This window comes from Alosa sapidissima, chromosome 12, assembly GCF_018492685.1.
Source record: "Alosa sapidissima isolate fAloSap1 chromosome 12, fAloSap1.pri, whole genome shotgun sequence".
NCBI lineage: Eukaryota > Metazoa > Chordata > Actinopteri > Clupeiformes > Clupeidae > Alosa > Alosa sapidissima.
The window spans coordinates 37,275,483-37,302,982 of record NC_055968.1 but is presented as its reverse complement, the minus strand read 5'-3'; the positions used below and the strand labels follow the sequence as shown (position 1 = coordinate 37,302,982).

Genomic DNA, 27,500 nt, shown 5'->3' with positions numbered 1-27,500 from the left:
AGTAGCCATAGACATCTCTAAACCCAGAGTAGCCATAGACATATCTAAGTAGCCATAGACATTTCTAAACCCAGAGTAACTGTAGCCTAACACAGTGTTTTTCAACCTTTTTTGAGCCAAGGTATATTTTTTACATTAAAAAAATCCCGCAGCACACCACCAGCACAAAAGTACACACAGTAATGACAATTTAATCTCTCCATTTGTTTACAGTTCAGTTCAGAGTCTGCATTTGTCCTTTTCAAGTAGGGCTAGGCCTATTTATCCATCGCTGTTTTACGTCTTTTCACCCATAGATATTAGAAAGCTAGATACAGCATTGTCCGTCGAGTTCTATTAAGTGGCATAGGCTACGTGAGTGCGGCCGTCACATTGTTGGGGGCAAACACCTCACTCTCTACCTAGTGCCACCCACTGACATGAAAGAGTATTTATTTACTTAGCAAGTCCCTGCATTGCAGGCACAGATGCTCGACAATGGCATAGCCTACTATTTTCAACAACTAAATAACAAATGTTTTTGGAACGATTAAGTGAAATTGGACAATTTCCCACGACACACCTGATGATCTCTCACAGCACACCGGTGTGCCACGGAACAGTGGTTAAAAATCACCGGCCTAACATGACTTTATTCATGTTCAGTGGCCTAACATGACTTTATTCATGTTCTGTGGCCTAACATGGCTTTATTTATGTTCAGTGGTTAAAAATCACTGGCCTAACATGACCTTATTCATGTTCAGTGGCCTAACATGACCTTATTCATGTTCAGTGGTTAAAAATCACCGGCCTAACATGACTTTATTCATGTTCAGTGGTTAAAAATCACCGGCCTAACATGACTTTATTCATGTTCAGTGGTCTAACATGACCTTATTCATGTTCAGTGGCCTAACATGATTTTATTCATGTTTATGTTACAGTTCTGTAAACTGTAGAATAGAAATGAATGAATGGTTATTAGATCATGCTGAATAATGCTGATACTAGAGAATGAATGGTTATTAAATCATGCTGATACTAGAGATGAATGAATTGTTATTAGTGCTGAATAATGCTGTCTGTGTGCTGATTTTTAATTTCCCCTTGGGGATCAATAAAGTATCTATCTATCTATCTTGATCAGGAGGAGAGAGGACTATCCGAGGAGACCAAAGCAGGATGAGCTTCAGCTCCCACCACATGGAGGCCTTCCAGGGCAGATGGTGCCCTCCCCCTGCTCTGATGGAGAAGGTACGCTAACTACGCTAATTACGCTAACTATCAAACACCCTCCCACTGCTCTGATGGAGAACGTACGCTAACTATGCTAACTACGCTAACTATCAAACACCCTCCCCCTGCTTTGATGGAGAAGGTACGCTAACTATGCTAACTACGCTAACTATCAAACACCCTCCCCCTGCTCTGATGGAGAAGGTACGCTAACTATGCTAACTACGCTAACTATCAAACACCCTCCCCCTGCTCTGATGGAGAAGGTACGCTAACTATGCTAACTACGCTAACTATCAAACACCCTCCCCCTGCTCTGATGGAGAAGGTACGTTAACTACGCTAACTATCAAACACCCTCCCCCTGCTCTGACGGAGAAGGTATGTTAACTATGCTAACTACGCTAACTATCAAACACCCTCCCCCTGCTCTGATGGAGAAGGTATGTTAACTACGCTAACTATCAAACACCCTCCCCCTACTCTGATGGAGAAGGTACGCTAACTACGCTAACTATCAAACACCCTCCCCCTGTTCTGATGGAGAAGGTACGTTAACTACGCTAACTATCAAACACCCTCCCTCTGCTCTGATGGAGAAGGTACGTTAACTACGCTAACTATTAAACACCCTCCCCCTGCTCTGATGGAGAAGGTACGCTAACTATCAAACACCCTCCCCCTGCTCTGATGGAGAAGGTATGCTAACTATCAAACATCCTCCCCCTGCTCTGATGGAGAAGGTACGCTATAACTACCTAGTCAAAACTGAATTACAGATATCTCTATCTTACGTTTTGACTAGTCACAATTACGTTACAGATTTCTTGAATGTCAATTCCAACTATCCAAAATGTAATTGCGACTAGTCAGAAAGACGTTGTTGATATCTACAATGTTAATTCCGGATAGTCAAACTTAGTGGGTAAATGTTAAAATGGCTTGCCATACCTGTGCGTTGAAAGACACTCTAACTGTCATGGAGCTGATTGGAGTCTGGTGTGCTGTCGTCCTCGTGCTCAGCAGTCCCGATCGTCTCTGGTGATGGGTGACCCTGAGAGGCTGGTGGAGAGGGAGACTACGCAGGCCGGCTCCTTCAGGCCCCCCGAGGCCCAGAGGTATGTGAACCACACGTGTAGACTTTCATATCACACACACACACACACACACACACGGGTCAGGAGGGGTCTGTGGCCTGGTTTTCCTTGACTGCCTGTGTGTGTGTGTATGTGTGTGTGTGTATGTGTTGATCCTACATAATGGTGTCTTGTTTTTCAACAGGCCGGTGGGAGTGATGGAGCGACTAAAGGTCAATCTTGGGGACGGAAAAAACCAATGGGAGTCCACTACAGCTGACGCGTATCGCGGGGGAAAAACAGGTAGCCACTACAGCTGACGCGTATCGCGGGGTAAGGGCTATTTCACACCGGGTGGGTGGCGTGAGCGTGTCAGTTGCGTGGCGTGTCCGTTTTTATTTGGGCTCCCATGTTAGCAGGTTAGAGCTGCACACTGCCTGCGTGACACGCACGTCTCAGGCTCGAGCCGTGCCGAAAGCACACGCTTGCTAGAAACAGGGTTAGGGTTAGGAAGGATCGACGCGGCAAGCAAGCGTGTTGGAAGAAAAAAATGAAGAGACGTTTTAGCCGTCACAGCGCTGCGCCAGACATGTTTCTGGTGAAAAGACAGAAAACGCCAAGCAGCCACCAGCCAACTGACACACAACAGACACAGAAAACGCCACGCAGCCACCAGCCAACTGACACACAACAGACACAGAAAACGCCAAGCAGCCACCACCCAACTGACACACAACAGACACAGAAAACGCCAAGCAGCCACCAGCCAACTGACACACAACAGACACAGAAAGCGCCAAGCAGCCACCAGCCAACTGACAGACCTTAGCAGAGTTAAGTTTAATGCAGCAGTTTTGAACAAATTTGTGCAGCATTTTCAAGATGCTAAGCGGATTTAATAGCAATTTAGCCCACTGTCTTCTATGCAATGCATCTACATGTATGTGGCAACAACAATCCTTCAACAATCGTTAATGTTTTGTTAAATGCACATGCAGAGGAGGGGTAGCGGGCTCGTTACGAGAGAGAGCGGGGCGGGGCAAGGAAAGGCTGTGTGCGTAAATAATAATAAAAATAGTACAACATAGAACATTAATGTGTAGCGGCCGGTTTAGTCATTAGTCAATGTATGGGAAACACTGGTGTACAGTATATATGTGTGTGTGTGTGTGTGTGTGTGTCCATTCATGTGTGTGTGTTAGAGTATGTGCTCCACCGGAAGCTGAATCGGACACTCAGCTCCGTGCCCAGGGGAGATGTGGACGCGGAGCGGAACCGAGCCAGAATGGCGTCCACCACGTACCAATTCTTCTTCTCTGAGGTGAGACGCTGGTCAGCAGTGCTCCATTACTGTAACAATAACAGCCCAAAGTACTGTTTAAAATATCACTCAAACGAACAACAATAACAGCCCAAAGTACTGTTTAAAATATCACTCAAACTAACAATGACAGCGTCCACACACACACACTTTCTCACACTCACACACACACACTCACACACACACACTCTCTCACACACACACACAGTCACACACACACACACACACACTCTCTCACACACACACTCTCTCACACTCACACACTCTCTCACACACACACACACACACAGTCACACACACACACACACACACACACTCACACTCACACACTCTCTCACACTCACACACACACACTCTCTCACACACACACTCTCTCACACTCACACACACACACTCTCTCACACACACACACTCACACACACACACAGTCACACACACACACACAGTCACACACACACACACACACACACTCACACACACACACACACAGTCACACACACACACACTCACTCACACACACTCTCTCTCCCCTGCGCATGAAGCTGTCTGCGTGTTGTAGGCTAGATTTGCTTGAGTTCTTTCTATCTGCTTTACTTTTGCGAGTTGCGACCACCTCGTCACATTAATAGGCTATGTATGTTATAGACTTTCTATGAGGTACCAGTGTTTAGCTGTGTCACAAAACAATAAGCTTTGTCAGACTACTTTTAAAATGATATTCAGGGCTATATACATTTTAAACATTCGGGGCTGAAGACCCGACAAAGCCTTGCGTTAATTCTTCAGGTGGGAAGTGTCAGGAATTTTCATACGAGAGACGCTCTCATTAGTGGTTAGGATATGGAGTAGGGGATTGACAGCAACATAGCCAATCACATTATGAGAGATGCTGAATTTAACATCAACTGCGATGTTTGATTTTAAATGAATGTCAATTTAGCCGGGACTGTAAGCTGGCACACGTGGGTGCTCAAGCAACGGAGCCATGGTAGCGGCGCCTATGCCCAAGACACACACACACACACCTCCGGTTATGCTGCAACGGAGCCATGGTAGCGGCGCCTATGCCCAAGACACACACACACACCTCCGGTTATGCTGTTGCACGTAACATAGTTATACACCAGCTGACACACACACACACACACCCTCACACAAACACACACCTCCAGTCATGCTGTTGCATGTAACATATTTATACACCAGCTGACACACACACACACACACAGACTCACACACACACCTCCAGTTATGCTGTTGCACGTAACATAGTTATTCACCAGCTGAACTAAACAAAGCCCTAAGAAATCATTGACCACCAGAAAGTCAGAAAGTTGACACCATCCTAAAGCATGCATACACACTTTTTTAATATTGTATGTTTTTTGGATTTGTTTGTCATTCTATGTATCAATGTGTGAGTCTGTATAAGTGTTGTCTAGCTCTATGTAACTTATGGCTCCTAAATGCAAGACAAATTCCCCCTTGGGGCAATAAAGGTTTCATTCATTCATTAGCCTACATCTGGCAACCCAGAAGAGGCTCGCGTCTGGTAGTCTCGAGAACGTTCACCAGTGTTTTGATTTTAGCCTACAGAACGTTCGGTAACAATCCTACAAATCGCTCCTTTAATACTACTATGACAAAAGCTCAGTTTTAGTTCTTAGTTCAGATGGGCCCCCTTGCATCAACTCTGTGTTCTCTCCCCTCACCCCAAACGTTCCTGCTGAATGTGGCTCTGTGTTCTCTCCCCTCACCCCAAACGTTCCTGCTGAATGTGGCTCTGTGTTCTCTCCCCTCACCCCAAACGTTCCTGCTGAATGTGGCTCTGTGTTCTCTCCCCTCACCCCAAACGTTCCTGCTGAATGTGGTTCTGTGTTCTTTCCTCCTACCGGGGGCTCCTCAGGGGAACCACAGCGAGGTTCCCACGCATGCAGACGGGGCCAGCCTCAGAACCAGGAGTAACGTGCAGTTTGGTCGGCCCAGTTTTGGTCAGATGTTCTACGGAACCTCCTCCAAAGAGGACTACCCGAGACGAGAGGGGGCCCGGGCCCAGCCCCACACACACCCCTCTGGACGTGTGCTCTCCGGCCTGGGTATGAGCACACACACCAACCACCACCAAACATCAGGCTCTCTGATTGGCTCCCACCAGTCATCATATCTCTCTACACCAAACATCAGGCTCTCTGATTGGTTCCTACCAGAGCCATATCTAGTCTATACCGAAACATCAGTCTCTCTGATTGGTTCTTACGTTTTGGGCTAACCAGAAGCGGCACTATGCTTGGTTTTCACACTTTGATTTTTACATTTGAAGTACTAAATTTACAACCCCAAAACAGAAAAAGTTGGGACATTGTGTAAAATGCAAATAGAAACAGAATGTGATAACTGCAAATCTTGTAAACCCATATTTAGTTGCAAAAAGGACATAGACAACATCTGAAATGTTGAAATGTAGCTGAAATGGCAATTTCATGGTTAATATATGCTCATTTTAAATTTCATGCCAGCAACACGTTTCAAAAAATGTTGGGACAGAGGCAACAAAATGCAAAGCAAAATGAATTCTGCACATATTTAAACATATGGCTCCACAGAAGAAGAGTCCGGGAGCTGAAAAGGCTTGGAAAGGTCCAGACCTGTCCAATTGGGTGGGTCAGACGGTTCTGCGGTTCAGCAGTCCAGACCTGTCCAATTGGGTGGGTCAGACGGTTCTGCAGTCCAGACCTGTCCAATTGGGTGGGTCAGACGGTTCTGCAGTGCAAACTTCTTTTAAAACATGTAGATTGTCACATTCTGTTTTTATTTGCATTTTACACAACATTCCAACTTTTTCTGATTTGGGGTTGTTCTATTATTGCTATAACCAGATTACTGGTCCAATGCTACATAGTTCAATAAGTAAGTATAAGTATAAATACTCTTTTGATCCTGTGAGGGAAATTTGGTCTCTGCATTTATCCCAATCCGTGAATTAGTGACACACTCAGCACACAGTGAACACACAGTGAGGTGAAGCACACACTAATCCCGGCGCAGTGAGCTGCCTGCAACAACAGCGGCGCTTGGGAGCAGTGAGGGGTTAGGTGCCTTGCTCAAGGGCACTTCAGCCGTGCCTAATGGTCGGGGTTCGAACCGGCAACCCTCCGGTTACAAGTCCGAAGCGCTAACCATAGGGCACGGCTGCCCCAATATTTAATAGATCATTATTATGAGAATTCAATATTTAATAGATCATTATTATGAGAGTTCAATATTTAATAGATCATTATTAAGTAAGGGATAATGTATAGAACGCCGGTCATTACTGGGAAAATAAGTCCCGACAGGGCGAACCGGACCCCGACGCGCAGCGGAGGGGTCTTGTTCCGCCCTGAAGGGACTTATTTTCACAGTAATGACCAGCGTTCTATACATTATCCCGCTTATTATACGGCTACTTGCCAAAACGAAATGATAAACTTCCCACAATATGACTTTAGCCTACATAGCCTAGCCTATTTGTTACCGTTCATCGTGGCATTTGCTGAGAAACAAATAGTTCGCAACAACACACGCTGAACTTGAATCAAACATTCTTTAGAACACAGCTGATCAACCGTCTGCTTTCACGTTTGAATGAAGTTCCAGTCCTTGCGTAGTGATATGAAAGACGTATCAGAAGCACAAAACCCGTTGCCATTGACAGCGGTAATTATATGTTTGCAGCGGTAATTACATGAATTTATTTACCGCTAGAACTTTGGGAAATCCCATTCAAGTCAATGGAGTGTTCTACTAGCATTGTGAAGAGCCGTATAATAATATTTAATAGATCATTATTATGACCTTTTTTGTCCCCAGAACCAGAACCTGCTATCACAACGGTGCAGAGAGACTTCCGTCCCTCAAACGGAAAAAGGCAGGAGCTGCCCCCCTCTCAATTAAAACAGGTAAGCGATAGACCCCACTCAGTTAAAACAGGTAAGCGGTAGACACCTCTCAGTTAAAACAGGTGAATAGTAGACCCCTCTCAGTTAAAACAGGTAACTCAGTTAAAACAGGTAAGCGGTAGACCCCTCTCAGTTAAAACTGGTCAATAGTAGACCCTCTCAGTTAAAACAGGTAACTCAGTTAAAACAGGTAAGCGGTAGACCCCTCTCAGTTAAAACAGGTGAATAGTAGACCCCTCTCAGTTAAAACAGGTGAATAGTAGACACCTCTCAGTTAAAACAGGTAACTCAGTTAAACAGGTGAATAGTAGACCCCTCTCAGTTAAAACAGGTGAATAGTAGACCCCTCTCAGTTAAATCAGGTGAATAGTAGACCCCTCTCAGTTAAAACAGGTGAATAGTAGACACCTCTCAGTTAAAACAGGTAAGCAATAGACCCCTCTCAGTTAAAACAGGTAACTCAGTTAAACAGGTGAATAGTAGACCCCTCTCAGTTAAAACAGGTGAATATTAGACACCTCTCAGTTAAAACAGGTAACTCAGTTAAACAGGTGAATAGTAGACCCCTCTCAGTTAAAACAGGTGAATAGTAGACCCCACTCAGTTAAAACAGGTGAATAGTAGACCCCAACAGGTAAGCGGTAGACCCTCTCAGTTAAAACAGGTAACTCAGTTAAACAGGTAAGCGGTAGACCCCTCTCAGTTCAGTGTTTCCGCTAGATTTCAGATTTTTTAACAGTGGCAGCAGCGCCCCCGCCCCCCAAGGAAAAAAAAGGTTAGTATAAAAAACTGGTCGGGTGTCACTCGCGGGATGTTTATTTAATTCTAGTTGCTAATCACACCATTTAGCCTAACATGACTTGAGAGGGACAGGATTCAGGAACTAAGACAGGCCCATCTTCTGTTTGACTCACGTAACGTTAACCCATGCATTAAACCACATGTCACTGCTTGAACATACCGGTAGTTCACGTTGACAATGGAGAAACGCTTAGCTTACTTCGTTCATGACAGAAATTAGGTTATGTGCCAACACGTTGTAAAAACACAACCCACAACACTGCCTTTATTTGGCGCAAATCTCCTTTACTTTATAGTCCGCCGTTCACATTAGGCCTACTAGGCCATCACTGCGAGTGCATACAAAATGTTTTGAAATTTACCTTCGTTACTACCAGCAGTCGTTGCTTTTTTACTGCGTCGATTCGTGATTTAGTGCGCATCTAATGTAACAGCGGTGTCTTCGTGGAGACATCCTCTCAGTTTCATTTTTGCTGTTGTTGCGAGCGAGCTAGGCCTATAGCCTACGATATGGGGAATACTTTATACAATCAGCTTCAGAAATTAATGGGTTTTCCTTGGCCTGTGCTACACCTTTCCACCAAGTTGTGCTTTTTGCGATGTTGACAAACATGCGTAGTTCAGGTTAGACAGGTAGGGTCTCGCGCCAAGCGTTTCGATCCTCAGACCTTCATCAGTGCAAAGGTAACAGGTAAAGGTAACAGTGCTTTGCACTGATGAAGGTCTGAGGATCGAAACGTTTGTCACCTCACTTGGTAGCACATTGGTTGATGGATTAAACACTTCGTTTATTTATTTTTCAACAGCAAACAATGGTGTGCGAGTTTTCTTCCATGATTGACAAACATGCGTAGCACATGGAAGCTCTTGATAGCGCATGCCACTAACGTCTATAAAAACAAAATATTTATGGAATAAAACTAGACAGGTACCTCGGATTAGCATTGCTGTTTATTCATAAACTGCAATTTTCAGCAGCCAGCGAAGGGCATTTAGCCTACTATGCTTCCGGACAATATTTTGCGTCTCCCCTAATTCTGAAGCAGTGGCACCGATAAAAATGAATGGGGAAACACTGAGAAGACAGTTAATGCTTTAAATAGGCTACATCAATACAATATATAATATGTGAAGTGAAACTGGACGGGCCATAATAACCTCTCACTAGTTTAGGCTACTTATTGTTAAATTGCAATGTGAGCGGCAGCCAGCAGGGGAGGATACGTCGCAGGATTATTTAAAAAGCAAATGTGCGTCTGCCCTGATTCTGATACCGTGGGGGGCCGCCATGCTGAAATAAACATAGAGGAAACACTGCAGTTAAAACAGGTAACTCAGTTAAAACAGGTAAGCGGTAGACCCCTCTCAGTTAATACAGGTAACTCAGTTAAAACGGGTAAGCGGTAGACCCCTCTAAGTCAGTGTTTCTCAAAGTGTGGTCCAGGGACCACTGGTGGTCCGCAAGCTATCCCAAGTGGTCTGCGGGCAGACGTGGTAAAATATAATATAGATGAGTTGTTTGCCATATTGAACCAACTTGTATGTAAATCTAAACAGTTCTGCAACACTGCCTATGTAAGATATGCCTGTTTAAATCATATGAATCCTCTGACACAATAAGCAAGGTGCAAAGACAATAAGCAAGGTGGTTCAGTGAGTAGGCCTATTTTGTAGGCTTATACTGTTGAAGTAGGTCTAATCTTTAGCTAAGTGGTCCGTGAGTTTCTTTTTATTAGTTAAGTGGTCCTTGGTCTGAAAAAGTTTGAGAAACACTGCTCTAAGTTAAAACAGGTAAGCGGTAGACCCCTCTCAGTTAAAACAGGTAACTCAGTTAAAACAGGTAAGCGGTAGACCCCTCTCAGTTAAAACAGGTAAGCGGTAGACCCCTCTCAGTTAAAACAGGTAACTCAGTTAAAACAGGTAAGCGGTAGACCCCTCTCAGTTAAAACAGCTGGTGGTAGTAGACGCCCAGTCAGAACAGGGGAGCCGCACCACAAGCAGTTGAAACAGGAGTTAAAATGGTTAAAATAAAACAGGAGTTAAAATGGTTAAAATAAAACAGGAGTAAAATGGTTAGAATATGGTTAGTAGCTGATCTGAGGTCCAGACATCTGAAACAAGAAGACTGTTTAGTTTGGCCAACAGTCTGTCAGTCACTCATTCACCTCCTACAGCTTCTATTTTGGGACCTACTCATCCGTGGACCAAATACTGGACTGTGACACTTCAAATAATTGTTTTTCTTTTCCAGGAGCCTGAACTTTGATACAGTTTATGTAGAAAGAGACTGTCTGAATAGTTCACTGTCAATTAAACTAGGTCAACTACTGCAGATCGAGTCCACTGTTTAGATTGTACAGATTTGGGAGCTGTAAAAGCTTGAGGGAGCATCAGTGTTTACATGTAATGTCTTGCCAATAGCAAATTGATTTTGCCTAGTTATTAGATAAGCTTTAGTTAATTTAGACTTAACCCTTAAATGACACATATAAACACCTTGATCAGAATAAAACTGCTGATTAAACAGTCATGTATACGGTCAATCAGATTGGCTGCTGTATCTTCTCATGGAAAAATGAAGCAACAACGGCAAAGTGCTTGAGAGCACCTGATCGGAATAGAACGAACCCCATGTAAAAGATTCTAAAGTGCTTGAGCACCTGATCAAAGTAGAATGTACTCAATGTAAACAGATGGCATGAATCTTTCAATCGGAATCGTTTAATCGGAATGACAAAAAAACTGTCCATGTAAACCCACCTACTGACACCAGACTCTGATCTCAAGCCTTAGCCAATCAGACCACTCAGGGCCTTAGCCAATCAGACCACTCAGGGGCCTTAGCCAATAAGACCACTCAGGGCCTTAGCCAACAACACTTACCTGGTGTCATCAGAAGTTGGTTAATTAAACAACACTTACCTAGGGGATATTCCATCAACTTCGCTAAAGGCCAAACCTGGCTTATTTCGATAAGTCTCGCTAATTTTAGTGAGAATTCCATTCCATTAATGAGGTTAACGTGAATCCCAGCTTGGTAACTATGGGAATTTATGCCACAGAACTAACCTGCTCCATAGCAGGTTAACTTTCAAGTTAAATTAAGCTGTCAAAGTCCATAGGTGTCCCTGTGCACAAACCTTCAGTTGAACAGGTGCAGGTGAGGCAGGTAAGTATAATCCAAGAGTGAAAGATTAAGAATCACCGCACACTGAGAAGCGCTAGGCGAAACGCGTTGTTCGTTCAAAAATAAATATTAAGTTAATAGTGATCAGTGTGCGGTGATTCTTAATCTTTCACTCTAAATTAAGCTGTGTTGCAAAAAAAAACAATCAGTCGGAAAACGAGTCCAAAAAGATGGTTCCGTCAACCTGTGCTTTCGTCACCTGTAGCCTACAACTTCAAAAATAGAAATGTTTTTTCCGACAGTGTCACCAAGCATGGATTTACACATTCACTAGCTCCAAAGAACGTATGAAGATTATGCGATTAAAAATGTTTTAACTTCACATGCGTGTGGTTCTAGGAATCTTGCTACTCTACGTCACTTACGTTCGGTGGTGGTGTAACGTGCAGCGAGACAGCATAGGAAAGGAATTACATTCTTGCGTGTTCGCAGGTTCGCTTCCCATACGAAGTATTAAGGCTCCATAGTTTATCAACTTGATAATGGAATTTTTTGTTATAATCTTTGATGAAAGACATATGTCTACTGCTGATAAAGGATCATGCACATTTTGGTAGGCTGTTCAGTGACAGCTTTGCCAGTGGGCTACAGCTATAGCCTATCTGATGCAAGCCAAAGGATAATTCTGCAGCCAGCTAATAATTAAAACTGCTTCATGTGTCGACGATTTTTCATGAATGTCAAATCAACTGTGTGCTACACAGATTAAATATTAGGCATAAATTGAATTGAAAGTCATTGCATTTCAGATAATTTTATTCCAAAACACTTTGGGACTTATGGGAGACAATATTATGTTGATACTAATTTTATGACCACCTACACCTAGACAAAAATTTGGAGTGAACTCTTTTAATCTAAGAACGTAAGCTAGGCTATAGATAGTTTTGAATATCCATATGCATATCCATAAGTTGTTTTTGAGTTTATACTATTTATTAATTCACTCGTTTTGTTCAAGCATAGACTGTATAGACCTATGTGTTCAAGAGTGAAGCCAATCAAACTCGCAATTGATTTCAAAACCATTAGCATTGTTGTTTTAAATGTATGCTTTCATTATTCCCCCATTTCTGTAGGCAATCTATTTTTTTCTCTCGATGTTAAATTTGATGACTTTCGATGAAAATCCTGTAGATGGCGCTTGCCAACTCGAACAGAAATCGTCTAGTATTGTCTTAATTTTACGACATATATCCTCTTTTCGTCAATCTACTGTTTTGGTCTACTGTTCTACCTCGTGCACGAGCAGAGATGAAGCTGACTTTAACCTTGCTTGAATAAACGAGGCCAAGATGCTGCTAACTCGAGTTAATGGAACGGCTTCAGCCCCAAGTGAAAGTCTAGGCTAGTTCAAACCAGGCTATTTCTGTTAAGCGCCGCCTTCATTAGCGAGGTTGATGGAATATCCCCCTGGTGTCATCAGAAGTTGGTTAATTAAACAACACTTACCTGGTGTCATCAGAAGTTGGTTAATTTAAACAACACTATGGTGTCATCAGAAGTATGCACCTCAGGCTTATTTGTTTGTTTGTTTGTTTGTAGATTAAAGAGAGTCACATCAGTCCACCCTGTGAGAAGCACCACTTCAACACAACCCACAACGAGGCCTTTACATCATTTCCTCTGTCAAAAACATCAGCAATGAACCCACAGAGACTCCAGCACAGCTACGTTCCCCTGTAGAAACTCACACACACACACACACACACACACACACACACACACACTGTTACCTTTAAAACAAATAAACACATGTTGCTGCTCTTAGTTTGTGTCTGTGTAATGATTAGGAATCTTCTAGAACCTTTTCTCACTGGGGGTCATCACAGGGTCACCACAGGGTCTACTGAAAGGTGAGCTTTGCTCTCTGCTCCTTTGGTTTAGGACCAAAGTCCCTATTGACGAGCCAACAGGCCAGACTAATGTGGCCTGCTGACTGCATCTGTGGTGCCAAGCTGTGAATCTGACACTCCCATGTCTCCTGTTTGCATCTCCCACTATCCGCTGTATCTGGGGTGAGAGGACGAGACATTTAGGGGAAGATGGGAATTGTTGTTCCCACGTGACAGCCCTTCTTATCCCCTGTAGCAAGATCACTGGGGTGCCAAGCATTGCAGGCATGCCAGACGTGTGTGTTAATGGCTTGGCTTGTGTGCCACGCACACACACACACATATATATATATACACATGCACGCACACACACACTTACACATACATGCACGTACAGACACACACTTATATACACATACACATGCACGCACACACACACACTTATATGCACATACATGCACGCACACACACACACTTATATGCACATACATGCACGCACACACACACACATATATATATATACATGCACGCACACACACACACTTATATACACATGCACGCACACACACACACTTATATACACATACATGCACACACACACACTTATATACACATGCACGCACACACACACACTTATATACACATACATGCACGCACACACACACACACTTATATACACATACATGCACGCACACACACCTTCACCTATCCAGCACTCCTGTGTGACCTATGCAAATCCTATGCCACCTACAGTATGTCACCTATGCCACCTACAGTATGTCACCTTTGCCACCTATGCCACCTACAGTATGTCACCTATGCCACCTACAGTATGTCACCTATGCCACCTACAGTATGTCACCTATGCCACCTACAGTATGTCACCTTTGCCACCTATGCCACCTACAGTATGTCACCTATGCCACCTACAGTATGTCACCTTTGCCACCTACAGTATGTCACCTTTGCCACCTACAGTATGCCACCGATGCCACCTGTCCACACATGCCCTCCCCATGAGCCATGCGCTGCTCTCCCTACTGACCCAGTTTCGGCTGTTTTGTTTGTTTGGTGGACGAGTAAAGATTTGTCAGCAGTCCAATGTGCATGTCAACCTTGGACACATATTGCACTCACTTCTTTTTAAGACGTTTTGTGTTTGTTTTTGTTTTGTGTTTGTTTTTGTTTCAAAAGGATTGACTGTAGAATAGGCTATTTTATTCCTTACAGTGAGATGGACGTGACTGTTTTCTTCGGGTTAAGCCGATAAGGTAGTAGAGTTGGTGGACTAAATGAACCTCACATGAAGACCCTCTTTATTTACCGTGGTATAGTGGGCGTGGTCTCTGTAGTGAGCGCTTTATGCCGTTGTTTGATTGGTGCACACGATTGTCCATCTGTGGTAGGCGTGAACCAAACTCCCGAAAATATATTCTACTCTGCACGCGTGTGAATTGAGACTTTACGCACAGAACGCGAAGACTCAAGATTCTACATCTTGCATCATCTAAAGGTATTTCACTAGTTGTTTTGCTTTGTTTGCAAGTCACAGCAACTGTATTCGTTAACACGGGCCTGCCTGACTGCTGGGCAGGTCCTAGGCTGCATAATATCCAGCTAATAACTGTCAGCCCGTCGGCATGAGACAAACATTACTGTCACTCGCAGAGCGTTAAGCGCGCTGGGTATAACGGAGTCGTTACTTTTCCTTTCAGATGCTGTTTAAGAGCATAAAAAGCTTTCAGCTTGAGCTGGACGGACCAGACGATGCCGTGTACACGAGCGGGGAGATGGTTACCGGACAGGTAGTACTGGAGCTAAATCGGGACATTAAAGTTCGATCAATGAGAGTGCTCGGCAGAGGGGTCGCGACGGCCCACTGGCTGGAGAACCGCAGTGTGGGCATGAACACAGTTTATAACGACTACACGTCTAAGCTCACCTACTTCAGGAAGAGACAGCATCTTATCAGAGGTAACGTAGTCTAAGGCCATAGGCACGCCCTGACAGTTCCTTCTGACATGCAGTCTAACGTTAATTCACACTTTTCACTTTGGGAAATTTAAGGCGTTAATGCTAACGTTAGATTGAGAACTTGCCGGTTTATGTTGCGGTCACCTCTACTTGCACGCACTGACAATTTCCTTGGTGTAAGACTAGCACATAATCAATCTTGGAGCCACTTGGCTTCACGTGTGAGGAACAGAGCAGGAATCTAGGCCAACATACGTGACTGCAAACAAACACCAGACCGGAGGTTAATATTTCACCGCAATGAGGAGCCCTCTAGGTTAACGCTCGGTAGCCTTCAAGACCTGTAGCCTGGGCCAAATAGTGAGGTTCACCAAAACGTTAGTGCATGCAAAGGCCTACACAGTGACACGGTTATGACATATCATCTTCCTGGTTAGGAGTAATCAAATAGCAGTTTAGAATAATTGAACTGATGAATTATGGTAAATCGTGTTTATGGGGGTGGGGAGGACGCCCCCCCTTTGCAAGACGAGCACTATGCCGTTGGAGACCATTGACTTGAAGCTCAGATGGGGCGTTTCAAAAAATGCTCCAGTGGTTTCTGAGGCAACGTGAGAAACAACACGTAGCCGGCTGGCTCGTGAGCTGGTGTCCGACCCCCCCTCTCACCCCCCAAGGCAACCGAGACCCTCTCGATCTGATCCAGGCCTCAGTGTGTTTGTGTTTAAAACATAGTACTTGTAGGCTAGCGTAGACTATTGAAAATAACATGCGATGGTTTAATACATGTGTTAGCCTATTTTCAATTTTCTAATTATTTTAGGCCTACACATCACGTTATTGTTTGACACATTGTGCTTTGAATCGTTGTTTGGCGTGTAAACCGCTGGCCTAGGCCGAATGAAAAGTCATAATATTGGGAAGGAAATGTGTGGATTTTGGTTATATGTTTCAGTTGATTTTATAAAACCAATACAGGAACATCGAGTCACAGCTACGAATCTGACTACGGGTCACTGGCAGGTTCCTTTGCCATACAGATTACTTGGTGATTTCGCTGTAGGCCTATTATTATGTTTTTCGAGCAAGCCTGAAAATCAGGTGTTTGTATTACCAAGTGTAACCAACAGAGGGCGACTTATGCTCATGTCAAATATAATTGTGCAACGAGTTCAGATATGAACTAAACCGCAGGGGGGCAGCAGCCAACGCTACAACTTCGCTACAACTTGGCCTGTGCTCGAAACTCTTGAAAACAAGTTTTTTTTATCAGCAACAAAGATAGACCATGCGTTCCGTATGTAGCCTATAGTGTATCACACTCAACAAGTAGATGGTGCATATCAGCGCTGCAGATAGTCTGACAGTTGTGTCTGAGGGAATCGTTTTTCCCCTTACGTAGGCTGAGTGGCGAGTTGTTTATTTTCGATTTTGGCAGAACAATGGTCCCCTTAATGCTATTATCCAGTGAGCGATCTTGCATTTGATCATTACTGTTGATAAACTCAGTTGAGTGTGCATTCAAACTCTACCAAAGTTCCAAGCTCTTGGCAAATTCAAATTATGGGGAACACTGGATGTAAATATTTGTGCACAATAGTACAGTGTGAAACTATTTTGTTGTGCAAAAATTTTTGAAGGGAGGATCCTAGAGTTCGGAGCATGCTCAGTCAGCTTGTTTTCGTCTAAGAACCTGCAACCATCAATCATCGGCCAAGCTCAGCCCCGTTCGCTGTCCACACCCTGCGAAGATGTTTATTAGCGAGCTCCAGTCTTAGCCCCAAGCCTTACATAATAAATGCAGAAAGCCCGCCCCCTCCATGTTAAAGGACTGCAGGCTCCTAACAGAGTCAGTTTAGTTGCACTCACAGGGAAGAGGCTACTCAGCACTGATCTCACGACACACTTGACGTTAGTCGACAAGTGTCAGGAAAATAACGAAGTGTCCTTCGAAGCAGTGGTTTGGGATTTTACAAGATGATTTTCGACAAAGTGAAAAAGTTTGACATCGTCTTTGACTCGCCTGAGATCGACTCCCCACCCGTGTTTAGCAGCGGTGATGTGGTCTCGGGAAAAGTTGTCCTGGAGCTCGGTGGAGAGAGCAAAATCGAGTCATTGAAGTTACATGCAGAAGGTTTTGCGAAAGTGCATTGGACAGAATCGCGAAGCGCTGGATCAAGCACCGCTTATACCCAAAATTACAGCGATGAAGTGGAGTACCTGAACCGGAGAGAGTTGCTTCTGCAAGCAGGTTAGTCATTCACTCACATTCGCTCGGTGATTGAGACTGGGTACTTTGCTTTGTGCTGTCAAATGAGAACAACAAAGCTCGACTTCTTCATAGAATATCCTCTCCGCCACGTTTGAACATGTTCTAAGTTATTTGTGTTGTGTTTTCGAGAAGGTGCCAGATCCTTTGTTTGGGGCGTCATAAGTATCAGGAACTCGAATAGTTTCCCTTTTTGTTTTGTTTTGAACTTTTTGTTTTCCATTTGATGAAAATTGCGTTCACAAGAAATATACAGCGATTAGAAATGACTTTTCATTTGCGGGTGGTACAGTAACTTGCTCTTTGTACAGTTGTTTGTGCAGTTAAGGCACTGGTCTGACAAGGTAGCTACTTGTTTTCGGCACAGCCTGTGTGGGTGTTTGTCTCTGACGTGATGTCAAATTATGTCATGTAAATGTGGAAACATAACAACCAATTTGTGATGAAATAAAGCCAGTTTTGCCGTGACCTGAGTTAGTTTTATGGCGACGTGATGCTTAATTGAAATGTCTATCTGTCTGCCCCCACAGACAATGGAGAGCTGACTATCCTTCCTGCTGGCAAGCACGAATTCCCATTCAGTTTCCAGCTTCCTGAGGAGTGAGTTTCACTTTTAATCACCCTAACTTAACGTTTGTGTGTTTGTGAGAGAGAAAGCGAGAGGGAAAGAACAGTTGGTGCGTTTGCTTTCTCTTCGTGGCACCCTCGTTATTGTGAGTGGAGAGCGGTTCCTAACTTGCTCCCCATTCTCCACCTCAGGACGTTGGTGACCTCCTTCGAGGGCAAGCACGGCAGCATCCGCTACTGGGTCAAGGTGAAGCTGCACAGGCCGTGGTGCACCGTCAGGAAGATCAAGAAGGAGTTCACCGTCATCGAGCCCATTGACATCAACACGCCCACTCTTCTGGTATGTTCACAATTCATCTTTTTCATGCTATTTCAGAGCTTTAGCAAGAAGTTCTCAAACAGGAGTCTAAAAATGTTCCTCCTCTTTAAGGCACCTCAAGCTGGAACCAAAGACAAGAACGCACGTGTGTGGTACCGCAACTTTGGACAGGTGTCTGTAACAGCAAAGATCGACCGCAAAGGCTACACTCCAGGTAGGTGATGCCACAATAATTGACTTCAGTAACCACAATCACTGGCGCTGACTGATCCGCCACCACAGACGGCTTTGGTAATGACTGCTTCCTGTTCACTCTCTCTCCCTCAGGCGAAGTCATCCCCGTGTTTGCCGAGTTTGACAACGCTACGTCTCGCTCCATCGTGCCCAAGGCCTACATCACGCAGACGCAGACGTTCATCGCACGTGGCACCATGAAGCAGAAGCGGGCAGTGGTGGCTACGCTCTGCGGTGACCCCGTGGGTGCCCGGCGCCGCGAGACCTGGCACGGCCGTGCCATCAAGATCCCGCCCGTCGGGCCCTCTATCCTTCAGTGCCGCATCATCAAAGTGGAGTACACCCTCAAGGTGAGCCTCTCGTCCAGCGGGGCCTCTCTCCTCACACTGGTCCCCTCGCAGACCCCTCACTTCACACCTAGACCGTGCCTGTCAACCAACACCTACTGGTTTTTATAGCATACTTCAATGAATTAATAATTAAATACAGTTCTCTTATTTACACAGACTGACTTTCATGGCCTCAACACACATACCCATCACACTGTGGTTGCTAGCTGTAATGCTAATGTCCTTAACACAGATACCTATCACACTGTGGTTGCTAGCTGTAATGCTAATGTCCTTAACACAGATACCTATCACACTGTGGTTGCTAGCTGTAATGCTAATGGTTGTCCCCCTCTCTGTGTGCCAGGTGTGTGTGGATGTGCCAGGCACCTCTAAGCTGTTTCTGGAGCTGCCGCTGGTGATGGGCACCATCCCTCTGCATCCGTTTGGCAGTCGCACATCCAGCGTCAGTAGTCAGTACAGCGTCAACCTTGAGTGGATCCGCATGGCCATCGCCGAGCAGCCCGAGCGTGAGTAGCTTCTCTGTCTCCTCCTCTGCATCAACACACACACACACACACACACACACACACACACAGACCTCTGTTAAACAACAGAAATTGACAGGAGTTGGCATAGTTAGGATTGTAAAAAATGACCACTTTCCATTTCAACAGATGTACTAGGTAGAAATGGACTGCGATGTGATTAGCAAGTTAGCTATAACGAACGATCAATCAAAGCTTCAGATCAGCTACTTCAGAACATGCGGCCAGTGCTAGTGGCTTTAGTGGCTAGCAGGTGTCATGGCTGCACTTCCTGTCCTGGATCGAGGCCTCACTGTGTGTTTCCCTCTCCACCTCACAGCCCCCCCAGAGTACAGCTCTGTGGTGACCGATGCTGAAGCTGTCCAGAACAGCTCACCGGCCCCCTGCAGCCCTGCGGAGGACGAGCTCAGCGGCCTCCTCGAGAGACCCCTCATGGCCTACGTCCAGGAGTTTCGCTTCCGCCCCCCCCCTGTGTACAGCGAGGTGAGACGTCCGCCCTCCGTCCACCCTCCGCCCTCCTTAGCCCGTAACAGATGGCTCTCACCTCAACGAGTTTCATTTGTATCTTGTCAACGCTTGCGTGAGAAACTCAACAGAAGTGTCAACGCTACTGAATGTCATTCGTCCCCAGAGTGGGCCTGTGGGAGATGCGTGTGTCTAATGTGTCTGTCTGGTCTGACCCCGTAGGTGGACCCCAACCCTCAGCCCTGCAGCATGAGACCTCGCTGCATGACGTGCTGAGCGGAGCGACCAACTTGAGCATCACGACGCAATGATGCCTCTGATGATGATTGAACCGAAGCAGAGATTCGTTCTCTTCTCTCGAGCGAAGCAGAGATTCGTCCCCTTCTCTCGAGCCTTCTCTCCGCTCCAGGGGGGCTTTGCGGCCTAGCCGACGCATTTCCTCACTCTTGCCGAGGCACGCGCGGAACACCGCACCACCGGGCGAGTCCTGGACTATGGGCCCGCGGGGGGACTGGAAACAAATCCTCTCATATCGAAACGAAAACATAAAGAACTAAACGAAGAAGAAAAAAAAAGAACTAAGAACCTTTTTTGTTTGTTTCTGTCCTCCTGAGTGGCTGCGGGTGGAACCAGTTGTGTCCACTCCAGCCCGTCCCATGGTGCTCACATTGAGACGCTTGAGTGTTGTGTAGGAGTCAGTCCAGCCGTGGGCGGTGGACTGGTTGGGGAAACAGATGTTTAAAAGGTTTCATATGTGATTGTGTATATTTTTTATTGAAAGCCTCACTTTGGTGCCTGGCATTTGTAAACGGGCAACTAGTCCATTGATGTCCGTGGAAGCCAGCCGTGATTTGAAGCCTGCCATCTGATCTTCCCCACCTTTATCCATCTCAACTTATAGATGTCAAAAACCTTTACACGCCTCTAAATGCCTTCATGTGATAAGCCCAGGAGATTCAGACTTTGTGTCAGGAGACTGGTCCCGTGCCTCTTGAGTGGTGTTGGAGGGCAAAGGTCAAGAGAGCTAGCCAGTTAGCAAGTTTTACAGAAGCAGAATGGACACTTATGCAAAAGGGAAACGTAGCGGAAGCTTGAGTTTGACAAAGTTGAATGAGTGTTGCCATGACAGCATGCGTCCCTGTCCCGCCCCCTCTGTGTACGGTGACGTGGGACTGCGCTCTGGGTTTTAGACGTGTGGGAATTAGAATGTTAAGCGCTGAGCAGCCCAATGGGAATTAGAATGTTGAGCGCTGAACAGCCCAATGGGAATTAGAATGTTGAGTGCTGAGCAGCCCAATGGGAATTAGAATGTTGAGCGCTGAACAGCCCAATGGGATTTTTGAAAACTGTCCAGCCGCTTGTGTTTTACAAACGCAACGAAAGGAGAGCTATTCAGGTGATTATTGCAGAAAGGAGAGCTATGTCCAGGACAGGTGATTATTGCAGAAAGGAGAGCTATGTCCAGGACAGGTGATTATTGCAGAAAGGAGAGCTATGTCCAGGTAATTATTGCAAAATGGTCGATGGGGCTCGTTCTGCACTCGTTCTTCTGCGATGGCTGCCGTGTCCGGCGAGCCCAGTTGTAGCCGTAAGCGGAGCGAGTGCGGGCGGCCTCGGCTCTCAAGTCAACCCCACAGGTGCCTCTCTAGATGTTCTGACCCAAGTGCCTCTCTAGATGTTCTGACCCAAGTGCCTCTAGATGTTCTGACCCAAGTGCCTTTCTAGATGTTCTGAAGCAGTTTCTTACCAAGCCCAGGGATTTTGCTCAATGTTGCATTAAAGCTTTAATACTCAGTGACCATTCCAGAAGTCCAGATGGGCTGTCCTCATTGCCAAATAGTGAAGAGAGAATATGTTCAGGTCAGACACAATGTAATTGTGCATGGCACTCATCTTAAAATGAATGTATTTTGTACTGAATGCTCTTATTGTATCTGCAAAATTTATTTTTGGATTTTTTTGTTATTACTTTTCTAATAAAAAAACAAAACATGATCTCTATTTGTCTGTTATTTATTTTTATCAGCTGCAACACATTGCACGTTGGGCTATAAACTCAAACTTTGGCTTTTTAGACCGTTGTCCATCAGAGAGGACCCTCTGCTTTGATCATATTTCTGCGCCCCCTCCCCTCCAGTCATATAGAGTGTTTTCCGCTAGCTCTTCCTCTGGGGGCTACAGTTGGAATCTCCAGACGAGCAGCAGGCTTGTTCCGAGACAGAATGTTCCATCAGGAGCTTTCATGTGTGAAGTGGGATTGGGGCTGTTCCACTGCTCGCTGAGGAGACGAAGGAATTCAGCATCTCACGTAGAAATGGGCTACAGCCACTGAGCCGTAATGGTTGCGGTAGACCAGGCACCGCCGTTAACACAGCCCTCTAGGAGCGCCACCCGGTTTAGCTTTTCACAGCTATTCTTAGCATGTGTGAAACTGTACAACATGTCTTTCTGTCCAACACACACAGCAGTTAAATAACTTGTTTTTGTGGAAGCGGTACCAGAATAAGAACACATCCTTCTGAATGTCCCCAAAGGCCTGTTTGATCAAAGGCTCGTCTCAGGGTGAGCTGCTGGTCAGATGAGAGCGCTGGGCTTAAGCCGTAAGGGGATTCCCTTAGCGCTGCTGTGTGTGTGCCGACTGACCTGGGAACAGGGTGAGACCAGGCTGTACGTGACTATGATAACCACATCCCAGTTAATAATGTACAGAAGGAACACTCAGTCATGTGCTGCTGGATTTTCACTTTCACTTTGACACTTTCAGTTTCCCATCCACACCCTAGCTACTCAAACATGTCTGGACTCAACTCCCCATCCACACCCTTGCTACTTAAACAGGTCTGGACTCAACTGGACTCAACTCCCACAGAGAGCTGATGAGGGCTGATGAGGGCAAGAGGGCTGACGAGGCCCATATGTGTGGGGTGGTACAGTAGGCCTGTATAGAGGCCCATATGTGTGGGGTGGTAGGCCTGTATAGAGGCCCATATGTGTGGGGTGGTACAGTAGGCCTGTATAGAGGCCCATATGTGTGGGGTGGTACAGTAGGCCTGTATAGAGGCCCATATATGTGGGGTGGTAGGGCTGTATAGAGGCCCATATATGTGGTACAGTAGGCCTGTATAGAGGCCCATATATGTGGGGTGGTAGGCCTGTATAGAGGCCCATATATGTGGGGTGGTAGGCCTGTATAAAGGGCCCATATATGTGGTACAGTAGGCCTGTATAGAGGCCCATATATGTGGGGTGGTAGGCCTGTATAGAGGCCCATATGTGTGGGGTGGTAGGCCTGTATAGAGGCCCATATATGTGGTACAGTAGGCCTGTATAGAGGCCCATATATGTGGGGTGGTAGGCCTGTATAGAGGCCCATATATGTGGGGTGGTACGTGGGGTGGTAGGCCTGTATAGAGGCCCATATATGTGGGGTGGTAGGCCTGTATAAAGGGCCCATATATGTGGTACAGTAGGCCTGTATAGAGGCCCATATATGTGGGGTGGTAGGCCTGTATAGAGGCCCATATGTGTGGGGTGGTAGGCCTGTATAGAGGCCCATATATGTGGTACAGTAGGCCTGTATAGAGGCCCATATATGTGGGGTGGTAGGCCTGTATAGAGGCCCATATATGTGGGGTGGTACGTGGGGTGGTAGGCCTGTATAGAGGCCCATATATGTGGGGTGGTAGGCCTGTATAAAGGGCCCATATATGTGGTACAGTAGGCCTGTATAGAGGCCCATATATGTGGGGTGGTAGGCCTGTATAGAGGCCCATATATGTGGGGTGGTACGTGGGGTGGTAGGCCTGTATAGAGGCCCATATATGTGGGGTGGTAGGCCTGTATAAAGGGCCCATATATGTGGTACAGTAGGCCTGTATAGAGGCCCATATATGTGGGGTGGTAGGCCTGTATAGAGGCCCATATATGTGGTACAGTAGGCCTGTATAGAGGCCCATATATGTGGTACAGTAGGCCTGTATAGAGGCCCATATATGTCAAAGTCAGCTTTATTGTCAATTTCTTCACATGTTCCAGACATACAAAGAGATCGAAATTACGTTTCTCACTATCCCACGGTGAAGACAAGACATATTTTACCAATTTAAGTCCACAGACAAACATAACATTCAAGTAAACAAAAAAGTAAGTAAATAAGTAAATAAGAGGGCACATATAATAATGAAAAAATAAGAGCAGCAAAATTTGGTTGAAATTGTGCATAGACAGTCAATAAAAATACTAGTGCAAAGTCAGGCCAATAAAAGGCTTGGGTAGTTCTGTTTGACCTAAGTAAGAAAGAAAGTGGCATAGTGGTGCAAGTTATGTAAGAGCAGCAGAAGTGTTGTGTTTTCAGGACAACAACAACAAGTTGTAAAGTGTACAAGTGTGCAAGTGTGCAAGTGGAGTAGTGCAGGCGGCCATTGTGGGTCCAATGTCCAGGATGTTATGTAGCTGAGGGTGGAGGGGGGAGAGGAGGGAGAGAGTTCAGCATCCTTACAGCTTGGTGTATGAAGCTGTTGGTGAGTCTGGTAGTGCGGGAGCGCAGGCTTCTGTACCTCTTCCCAGAGGGCAGTAGATCAAACAGATTGTGAGCGGGGTGACTTGCATCACTCACAATTTTGGTCGCCTTGCGGGTGAGGTGGGTGGTGTAAATGTCCTTCAGAGAGGGGAGTGAAGCACCAATAATCCTTCCAGCTGTGTTCACTATGCGCTGCAGGGCTTTCCTGTTGTATTCAGTGCAGCTTCCGCCCCACACAGCGATACAGCTGGAGAGGATGCTCTCAATGGTGCCTCGGTAGAATGTGGTCATGATGGCTGGTGGAGCTCTTGCTCGCCTGAGTTTCCGCAGGAAGTACAGGCGACGCTGAGCTCTCTTCGCCAGTGATGCAGTGTTGGTGGTCCAGGAGAGGTCTTCGCTGATGTGCACCCCCAGGAATTTGGTGCTGCTCGCTCTCTCCACCACAGCACCGTCGATGGTCAGTGGCAGGTGTTGGGTGTGACCTCTCCGGAAGTCAACAACAATCTCTTTGGTCTTGCTGACGTTCAGCAGGAGGTTGTTGTCCCTGCACCACGTGGTCAGATGGTCGACCTCCAACCTGTATTGAGTCTCGTCGCCCTTGGTGATGAGACCCACCAGAGTTGTGTCGTCAGCAAATTTCACTATGTGATTGTTGCTGTAGGTTGCAGTGCAGTCATGCGTCAGCAGGGTGAAGAGCAGCGGACTGAGCACGCAGCCTTGGGGGGCCCCTGTGCTCAGTGTGATGCTGCTTGAGGTATTGTTGCCAACACGTACTACTTGAGGCCTCTGACAGAGGAAGTCCAGTAGCCAGTTGCAGAGGTAGGTACTGAGTCCCAGTTTGTCAAGTTTGCAGATGAGTTGTTGTGGTATTATGGTGTTGAATGCAGAACTGAAGTCTATAAACAGCAATCTCACATATGAGTCTCTTTTTTCCAGGTGGGTGAGGGCTGGATGGAGGGCAGAGCAGATTGCATCCTCTGTAGGGTGGGGTGGTAGGCCTGTATAGAGGCCCATATATGTGGGGTGGTAGGCCTGTATAGAGGCCCATATATGTGGGGTGGTAGGCCTGTATAGAGGCCCATATATGTGGGGTGGTAGGCCTGTATAGAGGCCCATATGTGTGGGGTGGTATGTGGGGTGGTAGGCCTGTATAGAGGCCCATATATGTGGTACAGTAGGCCTGTATAGAGGCCCATATGTGTGGGGTGGTAGGCCTGTATAGAGGCCTATATATGTGGGGTGGTACAGTAGGCCTGTATAGAGGCCCATATGTGTGGGGTGGTAGGCCTGTATAGAGTCCTACTGCTTCCACTGTGTAACCCAGGCTGTGGACCTCACCAGAACCTACCTGGAGAACCTGAAGAACCTGTACTTATGTTCCAGTCAGGGGATAGACCTCTTCATCTGCCCCACTGTGGGGCTATAGGCCTCTTGTTCTGCCCCACTGTGGGGCTATAGATCTCTCCTGTTATCTCTGTTATGGGCTATAGATCTCCACTCCTGCTGCACCTGTCTAAGACTATAGAGCTAATGCACAGCACCCTATACAGCAGCCTATAGACCTAATGCACAGCACCCTATAGACCTAATGCACAGCACCCTATACAGCACCCTATAGACCGAATGCACAGCAGCCTATATCCCGAATGCACAGCACCCTATAGACCTAATGCACAGCACCCTATACAGCACCCTATAGACCGAATGCACAGCACCCTATAGACCTAATGCACAGCACCCTATACAGCACCCTATATCCCTAATGCACAGCAGCCTATAGACCTAATGCACAGCAGCCTATAGACTGAATGCACAGCACCCTATAGACCTAATGCACAGCACCCTATAGATCTAATGCACAGCAGCCTATAGACCAGGGGTGTCCAAACTTTTTGACTCAAGGGCCACATTGGGTTTTGAAAATTGGCCGGCAGGCCACACAACAAAAAAAGAATGTGTATATATATATAATGTTTTGAATAATTTAAATGACAAAGTAATTCTGCTGTAGAAAATTAATTTCTTAAGAAATACTGTTCATTTGATGTTGTTTAATTCATTTATAAATGGTGCACTGTCACTTTAAGACTCTTTTTTCAGCTCCACTAGCCTATGGCTAGTGCTGTGCCTATGGCTCACAGTTTATAAATGGTCAGTAGTGGGAACTACTGTTGCCATCGCGATTTCATTTTAAAAGTTTCTTATGAAAAGGAGATATCAATTATCAACAATAACAAGCCAGCTAGAACCTGTCGCAGTCTCTCCCTCTTGTGCACACTCAAATACGTTCCCAATTCAATGTAGTAAATGTAGATCTGCTGCAATGGAGATACTACAGTATGTATCTCGATGTAACAAGCTGTTTTGACATTGACATGGTAAACACTCTCTAAGAAGAGTGTAAAGCAGTTTGCAGTAGCCTAAAGTTAATCACAACGTTGTCTATGCTGGAATAGCGAGCGGCCTATGATAACCTAATTAATTAAATGCTCGGCGGGCCGGATAAAAGTGCGTGGCAGGCCAGACCTAAGATAAACTAATAAATGCTCGGCAGGCCAGATCTACGGATTAAAGTGCGTGGCGGGCCGCAGTTGGCCCGCGGGCCGTAGTTTGGACACCCCTGCTGTAGACCTAATGCACAGCACCCTATAGACCAGGGGTGGGCAAACTGCGGCCCACGGGCCGCATCCAGCCCGCCAAGCACTTTCATCTGGCCCGCCGAGCATTTCATTTGGTTATCAGGCTGCTCGCTATTTTTTTCCTGCGATAGAGGCGACGTTGGTTAGCTTTACTGCAAACTGCTTTTCACCCCCTTAGAGAACGTTTACAATGTCAATGTCAAAACATCATGTTAAATAGAGATAACATCATGTTAAACAAAGTTAACTCTTAGTTATCTC

At 45.8% G+C, this 27,500-nt stretch overlaps 2 protein-coding genes across 3 annotated transcripts in view; both read left to right on the top strand.

Annotated features, from left to right (window-relative positions):
* LOC121678579 (testis-expressed protein 45) overlaps nucleotides 1–13,311 on the top strand; it is a 14,090-nt gene extending 779 nt beyond the window's left edge. The window contains exons 2-8 of the mRNA XM_042058210.1: nucleotides 1,130–1,236; nucleotides 2,242–2,336; nucleotides 2,500–2,597; nucleotides 3,497–3,615; nucleotides 5,522–5,711; nucleotides 7,465–7,553; nucleotides 13,087–13,311. Of these exons, the coding sequence (XP_041914144.1) occupies nucleotides 1,130–1,236; nucleotides 2,242–2,336; nucleotides 2,500–2,597; nucleotides 3,497–3,615; nucleotides 5,522–5,711; nucleotides 7,465–7,553; nucleotides 13,087–13,227 (839 nt within the window). The 3' untranslated portion in view covers nucleotides 13,228–13,311. The remainder of the gene's footprint in view (nucleotides 1–1,129; nucleotides 1,237–2,241; nucleotides 2,337–2,499; nucleotides 2,598–3,496; nucleotides 3,616–5,521; nucleotides 5,712–7,464; nucleotides 7,554–13,086) is intronic.
* A 1,475-nt stretch (nucleotides 13,312–14,786) lies between these two features.
* Nucleotides 14,787–22,076, top strand: arrdc2 (arrestin domain containing 2). Of its 2 annotated transcripts, XM_042058212.1 has the most exons (9): nucleotides 14,787–14,889; nucleotides 15,092–15,350; nucleotides 18,150–18,219; nucleotides 18,379–18,526; nucleotides 18,617–18,719; nucleotides 18,833–19,089; nucleotides 19,436–19,598; nucleotides 19,936–20,099; nucleotides 20,304–22,076. In XM_042058212.1, the coding sequence occupies exons 2-9, from the start codon at nucleotides 15,092–15,094 to the stop codon at nucleotides 20,355–20,357; spliced, it is 1,218 nt and encodes a 405-aa protein (XP_041914146.1). In that variant the 5' UTR covers nucleotides 14,787–14,889; the 3' UTR covers nucleotides 20,358–22,076. The 2 variants fall into 2 exon arrangements, with proteins under 2 accessions (XP_041914146.1, XP_041914145.1); XM_042058211.1 differs by lacking the exons at nucleotides 14,787–14,889; nucleotides 15,092–15,350 and adding an exon at nucleotides 17,133–17,601.
* The last annotated feature ends 5,424 nt before the right edge of the window (nucleotides 22,077–27,500 follow it).

What these genes read in the sequence shown, in the direction of transcription:
- arrdc2 (XM_042058211.1), top strand. Translation starts at nt 17,328, where the DNA reads ATGATTTTCGACAAAGTGAAAAAGTTTGACATCGTCTTTGACTCGCCT. An exon ending in TCAACACGCCCACTCTTCTG is followed by an intron (nt 18,527 to 18,616) that starts GTATGTTCACAA and finishes CTCCTCTTTAAG; the next exon opens with GCACCTCAAGCTGGAACCAA. An exon ending in CCCCCCCTGTGTACAGCGAG is followed by an intron (nt 20,100 to 20,303) that starts GTGAGACGTCCG and finishes CTGACCCCGTAG; the next exon opens with GTGGACCCCAACCCTCAGCC.